Raw genomic sequence first — 18,548 nt, 5'->3', positions numbered from 1 at the left:
GAAGTAAAAGGGGCGTATAGTCACAATGGATTATTATTCAGCCTTTTTTATTTTTTATAATAAAGATTTTTATTTATTTTTTTCCATTATAACTGGCTTACTTATTCAGCCATTTTAAATAAGAATGAAATCTTGCTACTTTTTGACACGGATGGAACTTGAAGGCATTATGCTAAAAGGCAGAGAAAAACAAATATTGTATGATGTCCCCTAAATATGGACTCTAAAAGAGAAATTCAAAGTAAAAATTTTATAAAGTTCAAAAATATAGAAAATAGGTTGGTAGTTACCAAAAGCGGAGGGGTGAGCAAAATGGGTGAAAGGGTTAAAAAGGTACAAACCTGCAGTTACAAAATGAACACGTCATGGAGACCTAACATGCAGCATGGTGGAAATACTGCATATTTCAAAGTTACTGAGAGTAAGCTTAAAAGTCCCCCTCGCTAGAAACAAAAGTTATAACTATGTGAGGTGATGGATGTTAACTAGACTTATTGTAGTGGTTTCACCATATAAGCAAATACGTAATCACGCTATACACCTGAGATGAATATGCTACATTTCAATTATGCGTCAATTAAAAAACTAAAATAAATTAAAAATTTGTAACTGTTTTAAACAATATTTTGTTTTCCCCTTCATTCCTAATCACCATCGTATCTGGACTATTTTGCCAGACTGCACTAGGAAGCACATTCCCAAATGCAGAAAAAATAAACTCTTCTTCCTCTCAGAAGAGTTTATGGAGTTTAAACAGTTGAGCCTGACTGTATTGCATGCTAGCAATAAAGTCAGAAGCACCCACCACAGAGGATGTTCAATGTGACATCACTCAAGTTCTTCCCCTTTCTCTTTTCACCCTTTACCAGATTTTCACTATGCAACTCCAATGTGCTCTGAGCATCTTTTCTCATATCAGCACTTGGGTCTGATGCAAACCACCCTGTCACTCCTTCCTGAGAAGTACACTTTTTTTTATGACATTGGTCTCTATTGACTCTATACCCTCACTCGCTCACTGCTTAACTCAGATCTATAACCTCTTCCCAGTGATCTTTCCTTTTCTGTAAATCCTTGACTATACTTAAATCCTCTTTGGTTTAAGGCCCAGTGAAGTAGAAAAGCCCCTCAAAGATTACAGAATGTTCTACCATATTCTATGATGCAAGATAGACTGGGTTGTCCTATTGCTCGTGGGATTTAAACTCAAACCAGTTCTCCAAAGCTGGCAAAATAACTAACAGTTCCAGCCTTCACATTCCCATAGTTGAGTCCCCTGAGGTGAAAAAGCATCTATTTCAGTGACACTAAGAGCAGATGGCCTTTTCTAGCCAAAAAAACCTCCCATGTTACATCATCAGCCTAAGTATGGTAAACTGCCTAGTTTTAAGCCAAGTCCCAGCAAAAGGAAAGCCATGCCCTGATTTAGGAGTTCCCAAACAAATGGGATAACCCAGGCCAATTAAGCCCACTCTGAAGGCCGGGCCAGCTATTCCTGAACCACAAGTTCTAGAAGGGTGGGATACTTGAGTGATAGCTGAAGAACTATTAGGAGGGATAAAAAGGATACATGGAAGCTATTTAGGAAATTAGTAAAAGTCACTATAACTATTACTTAGAATTTACGGAGTCAGTAAATCTATCAAATTCTCTATCAAGCTGTATGACTGCAGTGATTAAAGACAACTGCTATAGTACATTTCTAAAGATGTCTGCTTACAAAGTATGAGAAGAACCCCAGTTCTTGCACAAGTATTCTACAAAACAGAATATGGGTTTGTGATTTTTGAAATGAGTAACATCACAAATGGGGATTTAAATTTATCCAAAATCCCAAAAAGGAAGTTTATATACAGTAGATTTTTATGTGCATTTAAATTTTTTTGAAAACACAAAAATAAAAAACAAATTGAGCATTTGGAGCTTAAAACTTACCCCAACATTTAACTTAGACTCGTTAAAAACTCTGAGGAAAAAACAGTTACTCCCATTGTCAAAGAAATACTTTAAATAGGAGTTCCCATAAAAAAAATCAAAATTCTTATCCACTCTTAAACAACTAAAGATGAAGTAGATAGTTGGAATTTTTGCATTTTATAAGCCAGTTATTTGCCAATTAGTTATGTATTTCCAACCAAAAATACTGAGCTCACATTCCGAAATCACTGAGTCCCCTGAAAACTCCATGAGGCTAACTGCAGCCATGGAATTCAAAAACTAAGTTCCTATGAGTGAGTTCAGTGGAAGCCATTATCTGGAAGTTTTCTGACCTGTTATACCCTGAATATCATTTGTCAGATTGAAGAATCTTTCAGATGCCACAGGCAAGTTTACGACATAAGAAGCTGAAAGGGAAACACAAAGTTTAAGAATGAAAAATATGAAAAGGAAAAAAAAATTCGATGGCTCATGGTCCAGATAGACCACTATGGCTTTGTTATGCTCTAAAATTCCTACTCCTACTACAAGTAACTTTAAGTCACATGTGCTTCAACGTATACTTAGTAAATGTGTACATTTCATTATGTATAACAAATTACATTTGGGATGTTTTCTACCCAATTCAAAATTTTATAAATCGGAATAAAATGACCCATATGTCAGTCATCCTTACCTTGGGGTCAGGAAATTCTAGGATCTTACTTTATAATGGTATGACAAAGTAGGATCTATGTCCTTCAGAAGTGTGACCAAGGCGTTCTAAACAGGATGGTAAAAATATATCAGGAACAGAAGGAAGCTATACCTGTGATGACAAAATATTCTAAGTGAGTGATGACAGTTCTACGTGACAACATGCATTAAAAGGCAATGCTGAAACTAGAACTTGGGTTTCTTAACATAGTTTCCACCATACTGCACATATTTCAAATTCTTGTGTTAAGACTGAGTATAGTTGTTCCCAGTGTGGCGCAGTAGAAACGAATCTAACTTGTATCCATGAGGATGTGGGTTTGATCCCTGGACTCACTCAGTGGGTCAGGGATCCAGCGTTGCCAAGAGCTGTGGTGTAGGTCACGGACATGGCTTGGATCACATGTGGCTGAGGCTGTGGTTATGGCTTAGGCTGTGGTTATGGCTTAGGCTGGCAACTACAGCTCCGATTCCACCCCTAGCCTGGGAACTTCCACATGCTGCAGATAATGGCCCTAAAATGCAAAAAAAGACCTGAGTATAAAACTGTATTTATAATTTGATATCGAACACAATTATAAATATGACAATGAATGAAGACAAAATATGTGCTCAAATATCCTGAATGTTTATTCTACATAATAAAGACCAAACTATAGGATAACTCAAAAGGAAATACAAAAATCTTTCATAAACTATATTTTATACAATTTGTATAAAAGATTCAGAAAGCATGGTGATTTAACTTAAAATTAGTAACTTTAAGAGGGTTAAATTTTAGAGTGTACTTTTTTTTTTCTGCTTTTTTAGGGCCACACCTACGGCATATGCAAATTCCCAGGCTACAGTCAAATCAGAACTGCAGCTACCGGCCTACACCAGAGCCACAGCAATGCAGGATCCAAGCTGCATCTGCAACCTACACCACAGCTCACAGCAACCCACTGGGCGAGGCCGAGGATCAAACCTGCATCCTCATGGGCACTAGTCAGGTTAGTAACCCAATGAACGACAACAGTAACTCCTAGAGTGTACTTTATAAAAGTAAAATAGAAAACACCTAAAGTAGCTAAATTAGCAAAGATTAAAACAACAGAAAATTTGAAAGAAGAAAACAATCCTGTACCCCGAGTAGATTCAAAAATGTTATCAAATGAATAAATTTGAAATTTAACCAGAATATCAATGTAACCTCCCTGTGTATCATTAGTTCTTTTACATTAGAAATAAAATATAATTTTAATATAATTGACCTAGATTAATCATTTTTAATAAACATGCAAAAACAGGTAAATGGAGTTCCCATAATTCCTAAACAAAAAGCATTCTTTTATGTCCACTAATATATAAGAAAACAAACCTGCATCCAGACAAGAAAAGAAATACAACAGATAAGTGTCAATCTTTACCAATTTATTTTATACAAAACAGTAGCAATGTAGAATATGAGAATTATCTTCCGCTGACACACACGCGCTGCTGTGAACATTCCAAGCCAATGTATACAGTTTGGAGGGGAAAGCTAAATAATACCATCAACCATGCTACTGAACATAGGAATTTTTATTTAAAAAGATTAAAAATTAGATACCAATGTCTTCTTAATATTGCTCTCATCATTGAAGACAGAAGAAAAATAAAAAGTGACTTTTTTTAAGATTAAAAAAAAAAGAGGGAAGGGGAAAAACCAAGAGGTTGAACACTGCCATACAGTCAAACCATCATACTTCAATATTTGCATACTTGATAGCAGCATTATTTTTACTGAACCGTGTGTAACTACATTTAGAAACACCTCAAAGCAAAATATCATGGCAGTCATCAGTCAAGATCCAAAAGAAGGAAAACAAACAAAAAATAACTCTAGGATGAACACGCTCTAGGAAGATGAACATTTATGGAGACTGAATCAGTATCTACATTCTTGGACTCTTCCATTCTGCCCCAATAGAAGTGTCAACTCAAACTGTCAACTGTGCATCTCCGGAGGATTTGAGTTTTTCCAGTTCTTATTATACTGCATGCTTGGAACAAAGAGGGTCATAATAAATCCTTCTACACAATGAACTTTTAAGTAGACAGTTGAAATAAATTTACTACTTGTAAACACACACAAAAAGAAAAAATACAAGATTTTTATCTTTAAACAATCAGTGCTTCCAAAAGCGCATTATCTTCTATATCGACCTCGCTCCCCCCGGTCTCTGTCCCGATCACATAATCGCTCTCTTTCTCTTTCTCTATCACGTCCTCTATCTCGCTCTCTGTCTCTTCTGTTATCTCTAGGGCGGTCTCGCTCTCGCTCCCGATCTCTTTCACGGGGTCTACTTCTCCGACCACTGACAACAGCTTGTGTTCGACGAAGGAAATCATCCACCCTCATATCATAATCATGCTAGAAAAGGTAAGAAATGGGTAAAGTGTATGTCAAAAACCAAATGGAATGAGTCCCTTTATTTTAATTATTTTCTGATAAAGAGAACGAGTCTAGAGAAATCACTAATGTATTAATTTCTAGAATATAATTTGGACATTTAGACAAAGGACTTTGATGTCTTACTAATTAAACACCTACAAGAGAGCAATATTCAAACCTTGTTAAAAATGAACTTCACACAGTCAATTCTCTATTTAACTTTAAGGATTTCTCCCTCCAATACCTATAAGATTTAGGCCAAAATAATCACCTAATGATTGCCACTAACTATATGATCAATACATCAATACATGCTGCCAAGTGTGCTAAATGTCATCAATGCTTTTCTAGAACAGGTGAACCCTACTTATTTTTCCTCCTTTGAGTCTAACAACTAAACCAAACCAATTCTGCCCTCTTATGGTGAAATTAGGAATTGTTCCCATTCCTGACTTTACTGTTAATGACAAACAATTTACAGAATTTGGTAGCATCTTAAGAAAATACATACTGCAGAAAGACTGTGAATTCTATTCTACACAGAGCTAATAATACACGAAAGGTTAAAGGAGGACAATGAAGGGTAAAACAACCACTAATTGCGGTACAAGGTTGTCACTGTGGCTACTTCTAGGTTTGACCCCCGCTCTTAGCTCTCAACTAACTCATCTTTACTTACTGAACTTGGTCTCTTCAAGTCAGCTTCAGTATATAGAATATAAGGTTCAAAAACAATCCCACACTTCCTTTCATACATAATAAATATGTGAATACTACACAAGCATAAATATATATACAAAGCAAAAAGGTACTATATAAAGGTGCATGAAACAGAACTTGTTAAAAAGGACAACTATATTTTGTAAAAGAATCTTAGAAAAACTTTCCTTTTTGAAAATAATGTGATCATTTACAAAAGGCATTTTTAAAAACACCAAAACCTATCTAGTCAACTGACATTTCATCATACATAGGCTGAATATTTCTTCTTCCATAACCAGAAAAAAATAAAACAAAAAACAAAACCTACTAAATTAAAGTCTATTAGTAAATTAAGATTCTCAAATTGTTTCACTGATTAAAGGTCCTTGTATGACTTTATTTTGAAGGACTAGTATCTTTGAGAATAAGGAAATAAATGACAGATGACAGTATCTCAAAGATAGGCTAAGAAACTACTGCTCTGTTCATCATGTGACAAGATAAAAGGATGTTTATGTGGCCCAGCACACCTGTGTGTATGTCATTTAATAAAGAAACTCAGTTCAACTACTATACTAAAGACCCAGAAATCTCAAAATCAAATACAGTTTACCTAAATCATCAAAGGGATTAGCCATTTTTAATAAAAGAAAAGGTTTTAAATACTTAAGAATCTAGAACGCTACATAATCTGGTATGCCCCACGTTTAAATGATCTGCAGAACTCTAAGTAGTTCTCTCCCACTCTGGCCTCCCTATGCACTTACTACACGCTTATCTCTGTATCTTGCTTCGTGTGGGACGGGGTGATGTCCTGAGTAGGGGGGGTGAGCTTGAGGGGGTGGAGCATGGTGCTGATAGTAAGGGTGATGTGGAGGTTGTTCCATTCCAGGATAAGGAGTCTGAAAAAGAAAATTACTTCCATAAGCCTCTATCAAACACCCTTGTAAACAAGTCATTCTTAGAAATCCCTATCAAAACCATGCATACCAAACAAATAACTTAATCTGTACTAGATACTTGCTTTGATGGCATTAGGATTCTTCAAAATACCCTCTATATTTGCTTGTTGAAAATATGTAACAACTCTCTACACATTTTCTAAGAATTAACATTTTAGCTTTTATAACATACCATTTAAATACTAACAGAAAGAGCAAGCCCTTACTACACAGTGATTTATTATAAACCAGGCACTGTACTAAGCTTTTCACATATCTCATTTAATTCTCTAGCAATCCTACAGATAGTTTACAAAAGGGGAAACTAAGGCACCAAATAGTCAACACTGCTAGAAAAGGGGTGGAAGTTAGACATAAAATCAGGCATTCTTGTGTTAAACTCAACCATCTTAACCACTTGCACAAATCCATTCTAAAACAAAACAAAACCAAAAACAAAACAAACCTCCAGGGAGTTCCCGTTGTGGCTCTGCGGTAACAAACCCAGCTAGTATCCATGAGGATGTGGGTTCGATCCCTGGCCCCTCTCAGTGGGTTAGGATCCAGCACTGCCATGAGCTGCGGTATAAGCTGCAGAGGTAGCTCGGATCTGGCTGCTGTGGCGAAGGCAAGCAGCTGCAGCTCCAATTCAACTTCTAGCCTGGGAACTTCCATATACCATGGATGTGGGCCTAAAAAGAAAAAGAAAAAACCTCCAGGAGCTTTTGAACTTTTAAATGTCATTATAAGGGAGGGAAAACAAAAGGCACTTTTCTCCCTAGTTAGTGTCAAGACAATATTATCAAACATACATACATATTTTACTTCATCTACAGTACCTTAACTGAAACAAAGTCAGATGAAATGGATACATTAAAGGCAGCATTTAAAATCTGAAAGTGTAGGAGTTCCCGTCATGGCCCAGTGGTTAAGGAATCTGACTAGCATCCATGAGAACGCAGGTTCAATCCCTGTCCTTGCTCAGTGGGTTAAGGATCTGGCGTTGCCGTGAGCTGTGGTGTAGGTCGCAGATGCGGCTCAGATTGCACATTGCTGTGGCTGTGGTATATAGGCTGATTCAACCCCTAGCCTGGGAACCTCCATATGCCACAAGTGCGGCCCTAAATAGCAAAAAAAAAAAAAAAAAAAAAAGTTTGAAAGAAACAATAAAAACTACTTAAACTTGCAAGTCTTTTATTTCTAAGGAATGCTTCAGCTATTCTCAATACCTTAAAATATACTCTAAGAAGAATCTAGTTTTCTTAAAAAAAGGAAAAAAATTAAACTTCAGAAACAGGGTTTTAAATTAAGCTTATTTTACAGAGTATTTACTGAGTATTATGGTCAAGCACTACGCTCAACTTTACATGTATTTTGTAAATTCAGTTTCTTGACAATCTTACGAAGCTGACATTATTCCATTAAATTGTAAGCCATATAAGGATAGGACCAACGTATAACTTATTCACCTATGTATGCCCAGCGCAAGTGCAGTGCCTTGCAAACGGCAAATGCTAAACATTAGTCTGATGAGCCAAAGAATGGATGCATGCTCATCGAGTTTTACAGTTAAGGAAAACTTAGAAAAAATTTATTATGAAACTTCTCCAAAGGTCAGAGTTGAGAAGAGGAGGTATTTGAAGAGTTTGCACTACTAGCCACTACAACTAACACCTACTAATTAATAAGCCTGTGTTATTAATACAAACCATTCATTAATCTTTAAAGAGCACATAGTTCTTTATCACCAAAGATTTTAAGCCTCTTAACTCTAACAATCATATTCTATCCAAGTAAGCACTTAAAATGTACGGAACTAAAAATAAAATTAAATAACTTCCAAAAATAGAAAAATACAAACCATTCCTTGCCAAGGTGGTGGCGGTCCCATGTTATGAAATTCCCTCACATAATCATTGTAGGACTAAAATGAAAGATGATAATATTGATCAATAAATAAAAAACCTAAAACTACAAAATAAATCAGATACTGATTTTATGCACATTAAATATAAAAAATAAAATGCTTACCCCATTTAAAAACACATCTCGGCGAACTCCTGAAAATCGTCTGTTGGGAATAAGATTTGTGAAACTAAATTCAGGTAATTCATAAACTAGTTCCAAGAATGTAATTCAAAACTAAGCAAGAGTGAACCCAACTTACCTATCTACTTCCTGGTATCGTGGATCCTTTAAATACCCTGTTCAAACATCAAGCATTTTAGTATATCAAATTTATATTTTTTATTATGGCATTATAATTAAACCTTCCTTACCACTCATTTGAATTCTTCCCATGAAATAATAGTGATGCTATTAAATGATGCTATTATTGTATTACTCCATTTTCAGATTTTCTTCTCAGATTACATAACTGCAGAAGTAACTAATTAACTTGCTGATATCACAGAATTATAAACTTCTAAAGAGGTTTTCATATGGATCTTCTAAATCCACACCCCAATTCTTGCTAGACAGAAACATCTTCATGCTGCACCGTAAGGAGGGCAGGGCAGAGGAATTAATCTTGAGGACACTGTAACAGGACTACCTTAAAAACAAATGTTTTCCTTCCACCTTGAGTGTACATCTAAGTCTTGCTAAATCAACCACAGATAGTTTTTTAAAAATGTAAACTTTAGGAGAGAAAAAGTTACAGAAAAGTTGCAAAAATGAAGAAATACACATTTTGAAAGGACGGACCATGGTAATAAGAGAAATATTCTCCATCTTTCTTTTAATAAGGACTCAGCAAATTAAAATGTAAGCAAATGTGAGTGGCCAAATTACTGGGGAAAAATTAATTTTACTCTCCAGAATATCCTGTTTTGAAGAATGAGGCTTATCAAAGCTACTTGTCACCTAATAGAGCTATAATGCTTACTCACTAACACCAATTTCCAAACTGCCTAATTTTTAAAAGTGTATCACTGACTGTTTTGAATAAATATCTTCTCAATAGTTTGCCTTTTTCAATTCCAGTAAGGGAAAGACTAACTGAAAAGCTGCTTCTAGATTACAAACCAAGTATTTCCCATTCCTTTCTAAAAATATGACGTCAAAGATACTTTTATTTAGAAAAATATAGTGTAATTTCAATTAGAAATTCAAGGTATTAGAGCTATATACCACATAAAATACATTATCTAGAAAAATAAGAGTATGAGATCATTGCCTTCCCTAACTACATTTTACCTTAAAACACATGTGCAGTTTCCATTTCTGCAATAATTATAAATTAGCAATTTCAGGTAATTAACAGAATATGAGAATGAATCACCCTGGAATAAACAACCTTAACAAAGTAGAGGAATAATTACTAAGTGAGATTTAATAATAACTTCCTAAGGTTTAAGGAGCCGCATCTGCAAAGTTTTCTCACTTTTAAAACTATAGGATCATGACAGAAGTTTTTGTGTTGTTGCTGTTTTTAATAATAAGTCAAATATCTGCAGGATTATAAAATATTAACCTGGTCTCTGATGAAACTCAGGGGCATAGTCAATCCTTGGTTTCTTTCTGCTGTTATGAATATCATACTCTTCTGGTCGACGCCTACACAAATTAGACACATTAGAAATTAAACCAAAAACTGCTGGAGAACAAACAGCAAAGCAAGAGTTTCTGACAGAAATCAATACAAAGAATATTTCCTTTAAAATAACACCCTAATTTTTGGTGAGCAAATATCTTAAAATCTCTTAAATTTACCTTCCTCAAATTAATCACTATAAACCAATCCTTAGATGTATTGCTGGAAGTAAGATATTCTCTGTCATCTTCATGCTATGGTGAGACATTTGCAAAGAGTAATCTGCTCAAAATAAGTTAATCACCTTTTAGTAACCTAAACATAAGTAAATGAACTGCCCTCCAACTAATGTAAATATCCAGCTTAACAATTAAAACTTTCCCAAATAAAGTCTTCACTCAGGTGAAACAGAGTAAAGACTTTCCCATTATTAGATATTAGGTAACTCTAAAATCTACATAGTTAAAAGTTATTGATGTCATTTTAGGCTAAATCTGAAGAAAATTAAGAATTTCTTAAATGTCTGGCTTCTGCTTTACATAAAATTATACTTTTCACATGTCCATACAGAAAATCTGATACTATTAAAACTGACTTTACAGCAAAGTTCTGAAAAATCTTAATACTTTAAAAAACTAATTTCTAAAGTTAGTAACATTTAAGAATTAAGAGAATGCCTTAAAATAAAACTGGCCAGTAATGGGACAGTTTTAACAGAGTTCATAAAATGAATTCAAAGTATATTATTTTTCTGTGGCCGCACTCACGGCATGTGGAAGTTCCTGGGCCAGGGATCGAACCTACGCCATAGCAGTGACAATGCCGGATCCTTAACTTGCTGCACCACAAGGGGACTTCTCAAAGTGTATTCTTTAGAAGGTGAAACTTTACTATCTGCAGAGGGCTGCTCTTTATTATTTTTCATAAATCTCGATGGCTAATGCAAACGCATCATTAAATACATGTCATTTTACTTAGCATTTAATAAAGAGCTATACAAAAGAAAATAAAAAATCCAAGTCTTAAAGGTAATAAATATAGCTTTTTACCCTTAATGTCAAAAACTCCAGCCTGGCATCACTAGTTTTCCAACTATTTCTCTGATTATCAACTGCTTTCATTAACTTTTGCAACACAAGTTCACTCAAACTGCAAAGCTGCAATAATAAACCCAAGCCCTCCCCCCCAACAGAATAAAAACAGTTGCATCTACAATATCAACACTAAGAAAATTAAAAGCTGGTTTAAAAAATAAACATACCGCTTTCTTGTAGTTTGGGAAGTGCATTTACGACCGGTATAAAACATGATAGTAACAGTTCATAAAGTAGTCCAACTACTGACTTTAAGCTGTAAGCCACATACAAATATGGAGGCCCTGGCAGGCTTGAGAGAAGGTGTGGTGGTGTAATAAGTAAAGTTTACAGTCCATTGCAAAACTGAGGTAAAAACTTCACTTGTATGTACTGTATTGCACTGGAAATCGCTTAGCTTAAAACTTCAAAAGCCATCTTGGTGCTCAGTCCTTTTAAGCCAAAAGTAATGGGGCTCTGCCAGGTTTCCTCCTACCTACTTGACATTGTCCTTCTTAAGCTCAAAGAAATGGGGACTCTTGTTGGATTATCTGTACCTACCACAGGATGTTTCCACCAAAAGGAAACTTAACCAAAGGTTTCATCCCATCAACCATATATCCAACAGTCTTTAGCAGAATATTTTAGATTTAGCTGAATGCAAATCTATACAGGGGAAGGTGTTGGGTAGAAGGGCTTAAGCAGTCCTTTGCAAAGACTTCTCCAATTCTGTAACAAGTTAAACCCCCTTTTCCTGGAAAATGCTGTTTAGTTCATAAAGTAGTGATCAATAACCATGGCGATCCTCTAAAAACACTTTAAGTCCACAGGTACTGCCAGCATCTGGAAAAGCTGTAAACAGACACAGCAACAGCCCTTCTTTTTGGTTTGTTGCCGGGTCTCCCAGGGCCACTTGATCCCCTTTGGAAAGAACCTATTGTTTTCAGAAGCTCAGCAAGATGTGTGAATTCACTGGGTACATGTTAGACAATATTTGACAATGGGGTTAACACATCACGATGGTAAAATTTGAAACAGTCCCAATAATGCTCCTCTTGAATATCAAAATTATTTAAAATATTTTATCCTCTAAATGAGGCGTCATCTTCTGAAAAGATATTAGTGATCCTTTATACAAGTCCCATATCTGATAAGGCTTATCCAGAGACACACCTGAAAAAAAAGGCTTTTTACAAAATATTAACAATTTTTGCAAATAAGACTTCCTCCTCTTCCTCCTTTCTAGCCTGTTCTTAGCAACAAAGGCCTACCTCGTTTCAACGGTATACATTGTATTATCAAATATCTAATCTAAACTGGTTATCGCTCTTTAGCAAATCATTTTTTCTGCATAAGGAAAGATCCCCATTTTCCTCTTGAAAAATCAGTGAGACCAAGGTGACCATGTGAAATCCTCAATGAAGCCACAAACTAGTCCATGCAGCTTGATTTGAGGATTTTCTCTTTCTTCTTTACCGCAGGACAAACTTTTGACGAATCACTCCTCCATCATGTTATTCTGATACATGTGCCTATTATCAGTCCAAAGAACGTTTCTAACCTTCCCACATCCCGGACTGGTTCTCGACGGGATGGACGTCCTCTTGATCGGGGCTGAGAATGCATTCTTCTCTTATGACGCATTTTATGAATGACCTGATACAAGTCAATACTTTCATCAGGAGGAAATAGAAGACAAAGCTGGGTTCCACATTCAAGTTCAATTTCCTAGAACAGGAAAGCAGTAATTTACAAGATGAAAAAACGGAGAACCTTTCAGTAGACTTGTGTTTTCTTGATGTACAAGAACAAAACCAGACTGACTTGGAGGCTTCCTTCCCAAGGCTGATGATCATGAGATACCAATAAACTTCCTTGAAAGGTTTTCTTAAACCTTCAAAAGTGTTTGATGTATTTAACTTATGTAAGGATAAAAACCTTATAGTGTACAATCTCCAAAGTGATCTACAAAAAAACTCTGTGACAATCACCCTCGGCAGCAAAGGAGTATTTCTTTGTACAAAATATAGAAGTATCAAGATAAAGGCATCCATCCTAACACAGTGGAGCAAAGACATGTTAGTGTAGGTCAACAACTTTCATAATTATGAAATCTAAATGCACTGAAATACATCGTATTAACTACAAGGGCAAACTAATCTATGAGCTTTTTAAGTTTTATTTTCAATTATCCACATCTTCACTAATGAACAACAAAAACCTGGTTCAAAATTACATGTAAAAACTGTAAGCGTCACAGGTTTATTTGAAATCACTGTAGTCTTTTAATATTTTAATTTTATTTTGCAAACTTGAAAACCTTACATATACTTATCTAATTTTCATAAAGCTTCCTTATATTCAGAAAACTTCAGCAAAGACGTTAAATGGCATTTCTAAAACGTATTATACAAAGTTCAGAATGTGTTAAAAACAGTAATAATATAATGAAAACCCATTTAAAGTCAGGCCAATTCTCTTCAAACATTTTTCCTTCAATTTTTTATCAATGAAGTACCATGTAAAGCTATTTATCTTTCAACATTAATAAAGGTCATATTCATCAGTCATAATCACAGTAATCACAAGCTCCAAATAAGAACATTTACCTTTAATCTTTCCTACAAATTCTTTTTTTTTTTTTTTTTTTGTCTTTTTAGGGCACCTGCGGCATATCGAGGTGCCCAGGCTAGTGGTCCAATCGGAGCTGTAGCCACAGCCACAGCCACAGCCACGCCAGATCCGAGCCACATCTGTGACCTACACCACAGCTCAGGCAACTCCAGATACTTAAAATCACTGAGCGAGGACAGGGATCAAACCCACAACCTCATGGTTTCTAGTCGGATTTGTTTCCGCTGCATATTGACAGGAACTCCTCCCAAAAATTCTATTTAAAATGGTTTTAAAATGTCTTTCAATAAAGATTTCTAAAAGGGCTGATTAAATATGTGTTTTTTAGATAATCAGTTGAAACAACAAACCTGTCCATCACGTCCAATCTTTACTGGCTTATGTTCATTCCAAGGATTGGTGAGATGAGCTGACTTAGTAAAGGGTAATTCACGCCTAAATACAAAATAAGATCATTACATTCTTTTGCAGAATCCTTTATACTACTTAAGTAGCAAATTCATATGTTAATCATGATTTAAAGGTGACTAAAATTTGAGACTAGCAAAACTTATTCCCTACAAAGGAGCCCCCTTCTGCGATGTACCCTTTCCACATTCTCCGTGTTCTCAAAAAACCCTAAAGAATATGCTTAAGAACATGAGCTTGGAAACCAAGGCAATTTGGGGTTTAAATCCTAGCTCTCTCTCAACTTCTCTAGGTCTGAATTTTTTCATCTTCTAAACAAGGATAGCACTACTTTCTTCATACTTAAGTAGTTTGTCAAAAAACTGACATATCAAATATTTAGCATATTTCCTGCTTCTGCGAACAAAAAAAAATTATGTTTTTATTTTATTTTGCTTTTTAGGGCTGCACCCTCAGCACATGGGGGTCCCAGCCTAGGGGTTGAATCAGAGCTATAGCTGACGGCCTACACCCACAGTCACAGCAATTTGGGATCAGAGCCACGTCTTAGACCTAACACCATAGCTCACAGCAACGCCGGATCCTTAACCTACTAAGCGAGGCCAGGGATCAAACCCATAACCTCATGGTTCCTAGTCAGATTCGTTTCCGTTGTGCCATGATAGGAACTCCAAAACTGTATTTTTAATAACTGATCAACAAAGAAATGAGCCTTAAACCAGGCAGTTAGTACAAAAGAAAGTAAGTGTCCCCTTGGTTCAGGGCTGCTTTCCCAGATTCATGTCTTCTGTTGTTTTGTTTTGTTTCGTTGTTTTTTAGGGCTGCACATGTGGCATGTGGAGTTCCCAAGCTAGGGGTTGAATAGAAGCTGTAGATGCCTGCCTACACCACAGCCACAGTAACACCAGGTCTGAGCCACTTCTGCAAACTACACTGCAGCTCAACGTAACGCCAGGTCCTTAACCCACTGAGCGAGGCCAGGGATAGAACCCATATCCTCATGGATATGAGTCAGGCTCATTACCACTGGGCCACAACATGAACTTCAAAAACTCTTTGTATTTTAATAGTTTCTTAGATTTTTCCTCTAAATTGCCGGTTAAAAAGGGTTATAGGAAAAGAATACCTAACCTACAACTACCAAAGTACAGGAAGGTTATAAATTATTGCACAGTTACCACTGTTATTTAAATATCACAAATGGAAAACCCTAGGTCCAAAATAAAAGTGTATGTCAAGCTGGTGTGAGTCACTTGTGGTTAAGATTCTTCTGTGGTAGTGGTTCTAACTAGATTCTAGAGACATTTGCCTACTGTTCTGATAGTTAATCCCAGCCTGAATATCAGAGAACTATGAGGCTTTAGGCAAAAGAGGGCTCAGATTAATAAGAAAAATTGCATGTCAAGGGTCATCACAATTATAGAACAGGCATCTTCAGTTAGTCTTCGAGCAGATATGTAATAAAGCAGGCTATAAAGATGATATCTTTACTGTGAGTATTCTAGGTGACATAGAAGTGATTCTCTGACTTAAGGACCTTAGTAAATGGCACAAATTTAACAAAAGAATATGAAACGGTACAGAGGTTCTTATGTACTGGATAGTGGTCTAGACATTAAAAATAAAAGGAACAGAGAAACCCTGAAAGAAAAGAGAAATAAGTTACTTGGAATGAATATGACAGGGGTGAATATAAAATATAGTCAGAAGATTTAATTTTGACCTATTACAGATTTTAGCTTTCTTCTGATCTAACTCATGGTGGCAACCTGGAATCACTTTTTATGTTCCCTTCTCCTATATGCTACCAGGCACCATCTATTCACACGTGATTAAAACAGAGAGTCAAATGCAATTCTCCTTTCATACAAAAAACTTAGTTCAAGTGACTTAACCAAAGAAATAATGTAATAAATATCCTGTGCCCCGTCAGATTTCTTTTAAGTATAGAAAAATAACTCTTGACAAACTTACGAGTATTAAAAAATAAAATTAGTTTTAAAACTTAAGAATATTCTTTTAAGATAAACCTAAAACTTACTTAAAAATAATAAAAAAGCATAACTACCCCAAATTTTCCACAAAATATTAGCAGGATGGACTATTTGGGTTTGTATCTCTTCTGTTATTATATATACTTCAAATAAGTTGGTATAATAGCCAGTAAGTCAGTGAAGAAGAAAGTGAAGACAATAATTTGTGAATAAATTAAACCTATCTTCTAAAATTAAGAAACAAATTTTCTTAACAATAATTTGAAAATAAAGGTTAATAAAACAAGTTACGTTCAAAACACAATTTGCTACCACCAATCTAAAATTGGGTAAATATTTTTTTTCAATCCCTAAGAAATCATCTCCAAATATTGCTCCAGTGACATTAATGTTTCTATTCATAAAACCACAGACTTATTAACAAACCTCTCCTCTGGCCATTATCCATCCAAAAAATACTAAATAAAAATGTCTATCTCTACTAAGAAATAACTGGTACCCTGTCTTCCCTATAAACTATCATCGGATTTTTAAATGTTGTAACTTTAATTTACTATTTCATTTTAACTGAACTATAACTTTAATTTCTAAAGAACTATAAATCTATATTTAAAAACCCTAGGTTGGGTGGAGTATGGGAATATCATCTATGGTCTCAGCACTCTAAGGCTGCATTCTAACACTATAACTGTATTCTTTATGTTATTTTTCCACGTTATTACATGGACAATTATTTTTGCATATTACATTTAAGTGACAAACCCTAACTTAACCAATTTCCTATACGGAAGAATTCAGATTGCCTCTCATCCCCATAGAAAGTAATGATGGGATAAATACCTGATAGATTTATATGCATATAGCTTCTTGCTACTTTATTAAACAACAACTTAATATACCATCTCCACTATCTCACTGCCCATGTACGTTCACAGTTCCTCACTGCCCCACAGTAAAAGTTGAACTCCTCAGACTGGCCCACATTATTATTCATCTTTGCCTTTTGTTCTTCTCTTTACAATGTGCTTTATAAAATAGGTGGCTCCTTAGCCCACCACATACCCTACTCCCACCCTATGGTTTCTGATTCCATGGCTTATTCTTTGCACTAGTCTGCCTTCCTGAACATGAACAGCATTTTTCTGTCTTATCCAATTCCTCCATCTTCATCAAAATCTACATAAGCCAACTTTTGACACAAAAAAATCCATATGGTCCCTTTCAGGTAATTCTTATTTAACTAAAATCAATTTTACAGGTAGTAAGCAAATTTGCACATGCCAAAGTTCACTTAAATCATCAGCTTTTCATATTGTTGAAATAACTTCCTAGGGCCAAGATGGAGCCACTTCTGCCCAAGGTGCCTGAAAACCAGTAACTTTCACGTCCCTGTAAATGCTCCACTTGAGCAGAAAAGCAATATATCCAGTCAGCCAATTCCCAAACACCAGGCCAACTCTGGGCCTCCCCATCCCAAACAAGGCTGACTATTTGGCCCCATTCAATCAGTTATTTTCTTATTCATTTCTTCCTTGTTCTTTACTATTTATCCCATAAAAGCTATCTGCCCCCTGTACTACTTTGCAGTTCTCCACAAGAGACTATCCATTTTCTCAAGTGTTTTTATTTGTTTGTATCACCTACACTGACCTTTTTTTTTTTCTTCTTCTTCTTAGGGACTCACCCTTGGCATATAGAGGTTCCCAAGTTAGGGGTCAGATTGGACATAAAGCTGCCAGCCTACACCACAGCCACAGCAATGCCAGATCCTTAACCCACTGAGCGAGGCCGAAACCTCATGGTTACTAGCAGTGTTTGTTTCCACTGCGCCACAACAGGAACTCCCTGAACTGACCTTTTAATCATTTTTATGTACAATCACCACTCAATAAGGAAATAATGATTGCACAGTAAGAAAAAAAAAACAATGGTAAGTAATGCAGAGTTCAAAATAAGTCTATTTTTCTAACAAACATTTAAATCTTATACTATAGTTTCAAAAAAGCATAATGACAACTAATGTGATTTGCTAAATAACTTTCTAAAAAAGCAATGCTTGTTTAACTAAATTAATCACCTCCAAAACATTATTAGCCAAGTCAGAGCGACTATTTCCCCATTCCACAGTAATAAAATGACATGTTAAATCAACTAAATAAAAACAAGTGCTAAATAACAATCCAAGAAATTGGCTGATTCATAAATTTATTG

At 35.5% G+C, this 18,548-nt stretch overlaps 1 protein-coding gene across 4 annotated transcripts in view; it reads right to left on the bottom strand.

Annotated features, from left to right (window-relative positions):
• YTHDC1 (YTH domain containing 1) overlaps positions 4,027 to 18,548 on the bottom strand; it is a 36,190-nt gene continuing 21,668 nt past the window's right edge. For 2 of the 4 annotated variants that reach the window (XM_021101400.1, XM_021101402.1), the window contains 8 exons: positions 14,286 to 14,370; positions 12,863 to 13,029; positions 10,169 to 10,251; positions 8,861 to 8,897; positions 8,725 to 8,764; positions 8,555 to 8,617; positions 6,520 to 6,654; positions 4,027 to 5,029 (listed from right to left, as the gene is read on the bottom strand). In XM_021101400.1, the coding sequence (XP_020957059.1) occupies positions 4,805 to 5,029; positions 6,520 to 6,654; positions 8,555 to 8,617; positions 8,725 to 8,764; positions 8,861 to 8,897; positions 10,169 to 10,251; positions 12,863 to 13,029; positions 14,286 to 14,370 (835 nt within the window). In that variant the 3' untranslated portion in view covers positions 4,027 to 4,804. Of the gene's footprint in view, positions 5,030 to 6,519; positions 6,655 to 8,554; positions 8,618 to 8,724; positions 8,789 to 8,860; positions 8,898 to 10,168; positions 10,252 to 12,862; positions 13,030 to 14,285; positions 14,371 to 18,548 lie in introns of all 4 variants that reach the window. The other 2 variants (XM_021101399.1, XM_021101401.1) reach the window with 1 other exon arrangement.

Source organism: Sus scrofa, chromosome 8, assembly GCF_000003025.6.
Source record: "Sus scrofa isolate TJ Tabasco breed Duroc chromosome 8, Sscrofa11.1, whole genome shotgun sequence".
Taxonomy (NCBI): Eukaryota; Metazoa; Chordata; class Mammalia; order Artiodactyla; family Suidae; genus Sus; species Sus scrofa.
The sequence above is the reverse complement of the archived record's forward strand: the minus strand, read 5'-3'. Positions and strand labels throughout refer to the sequence as shown.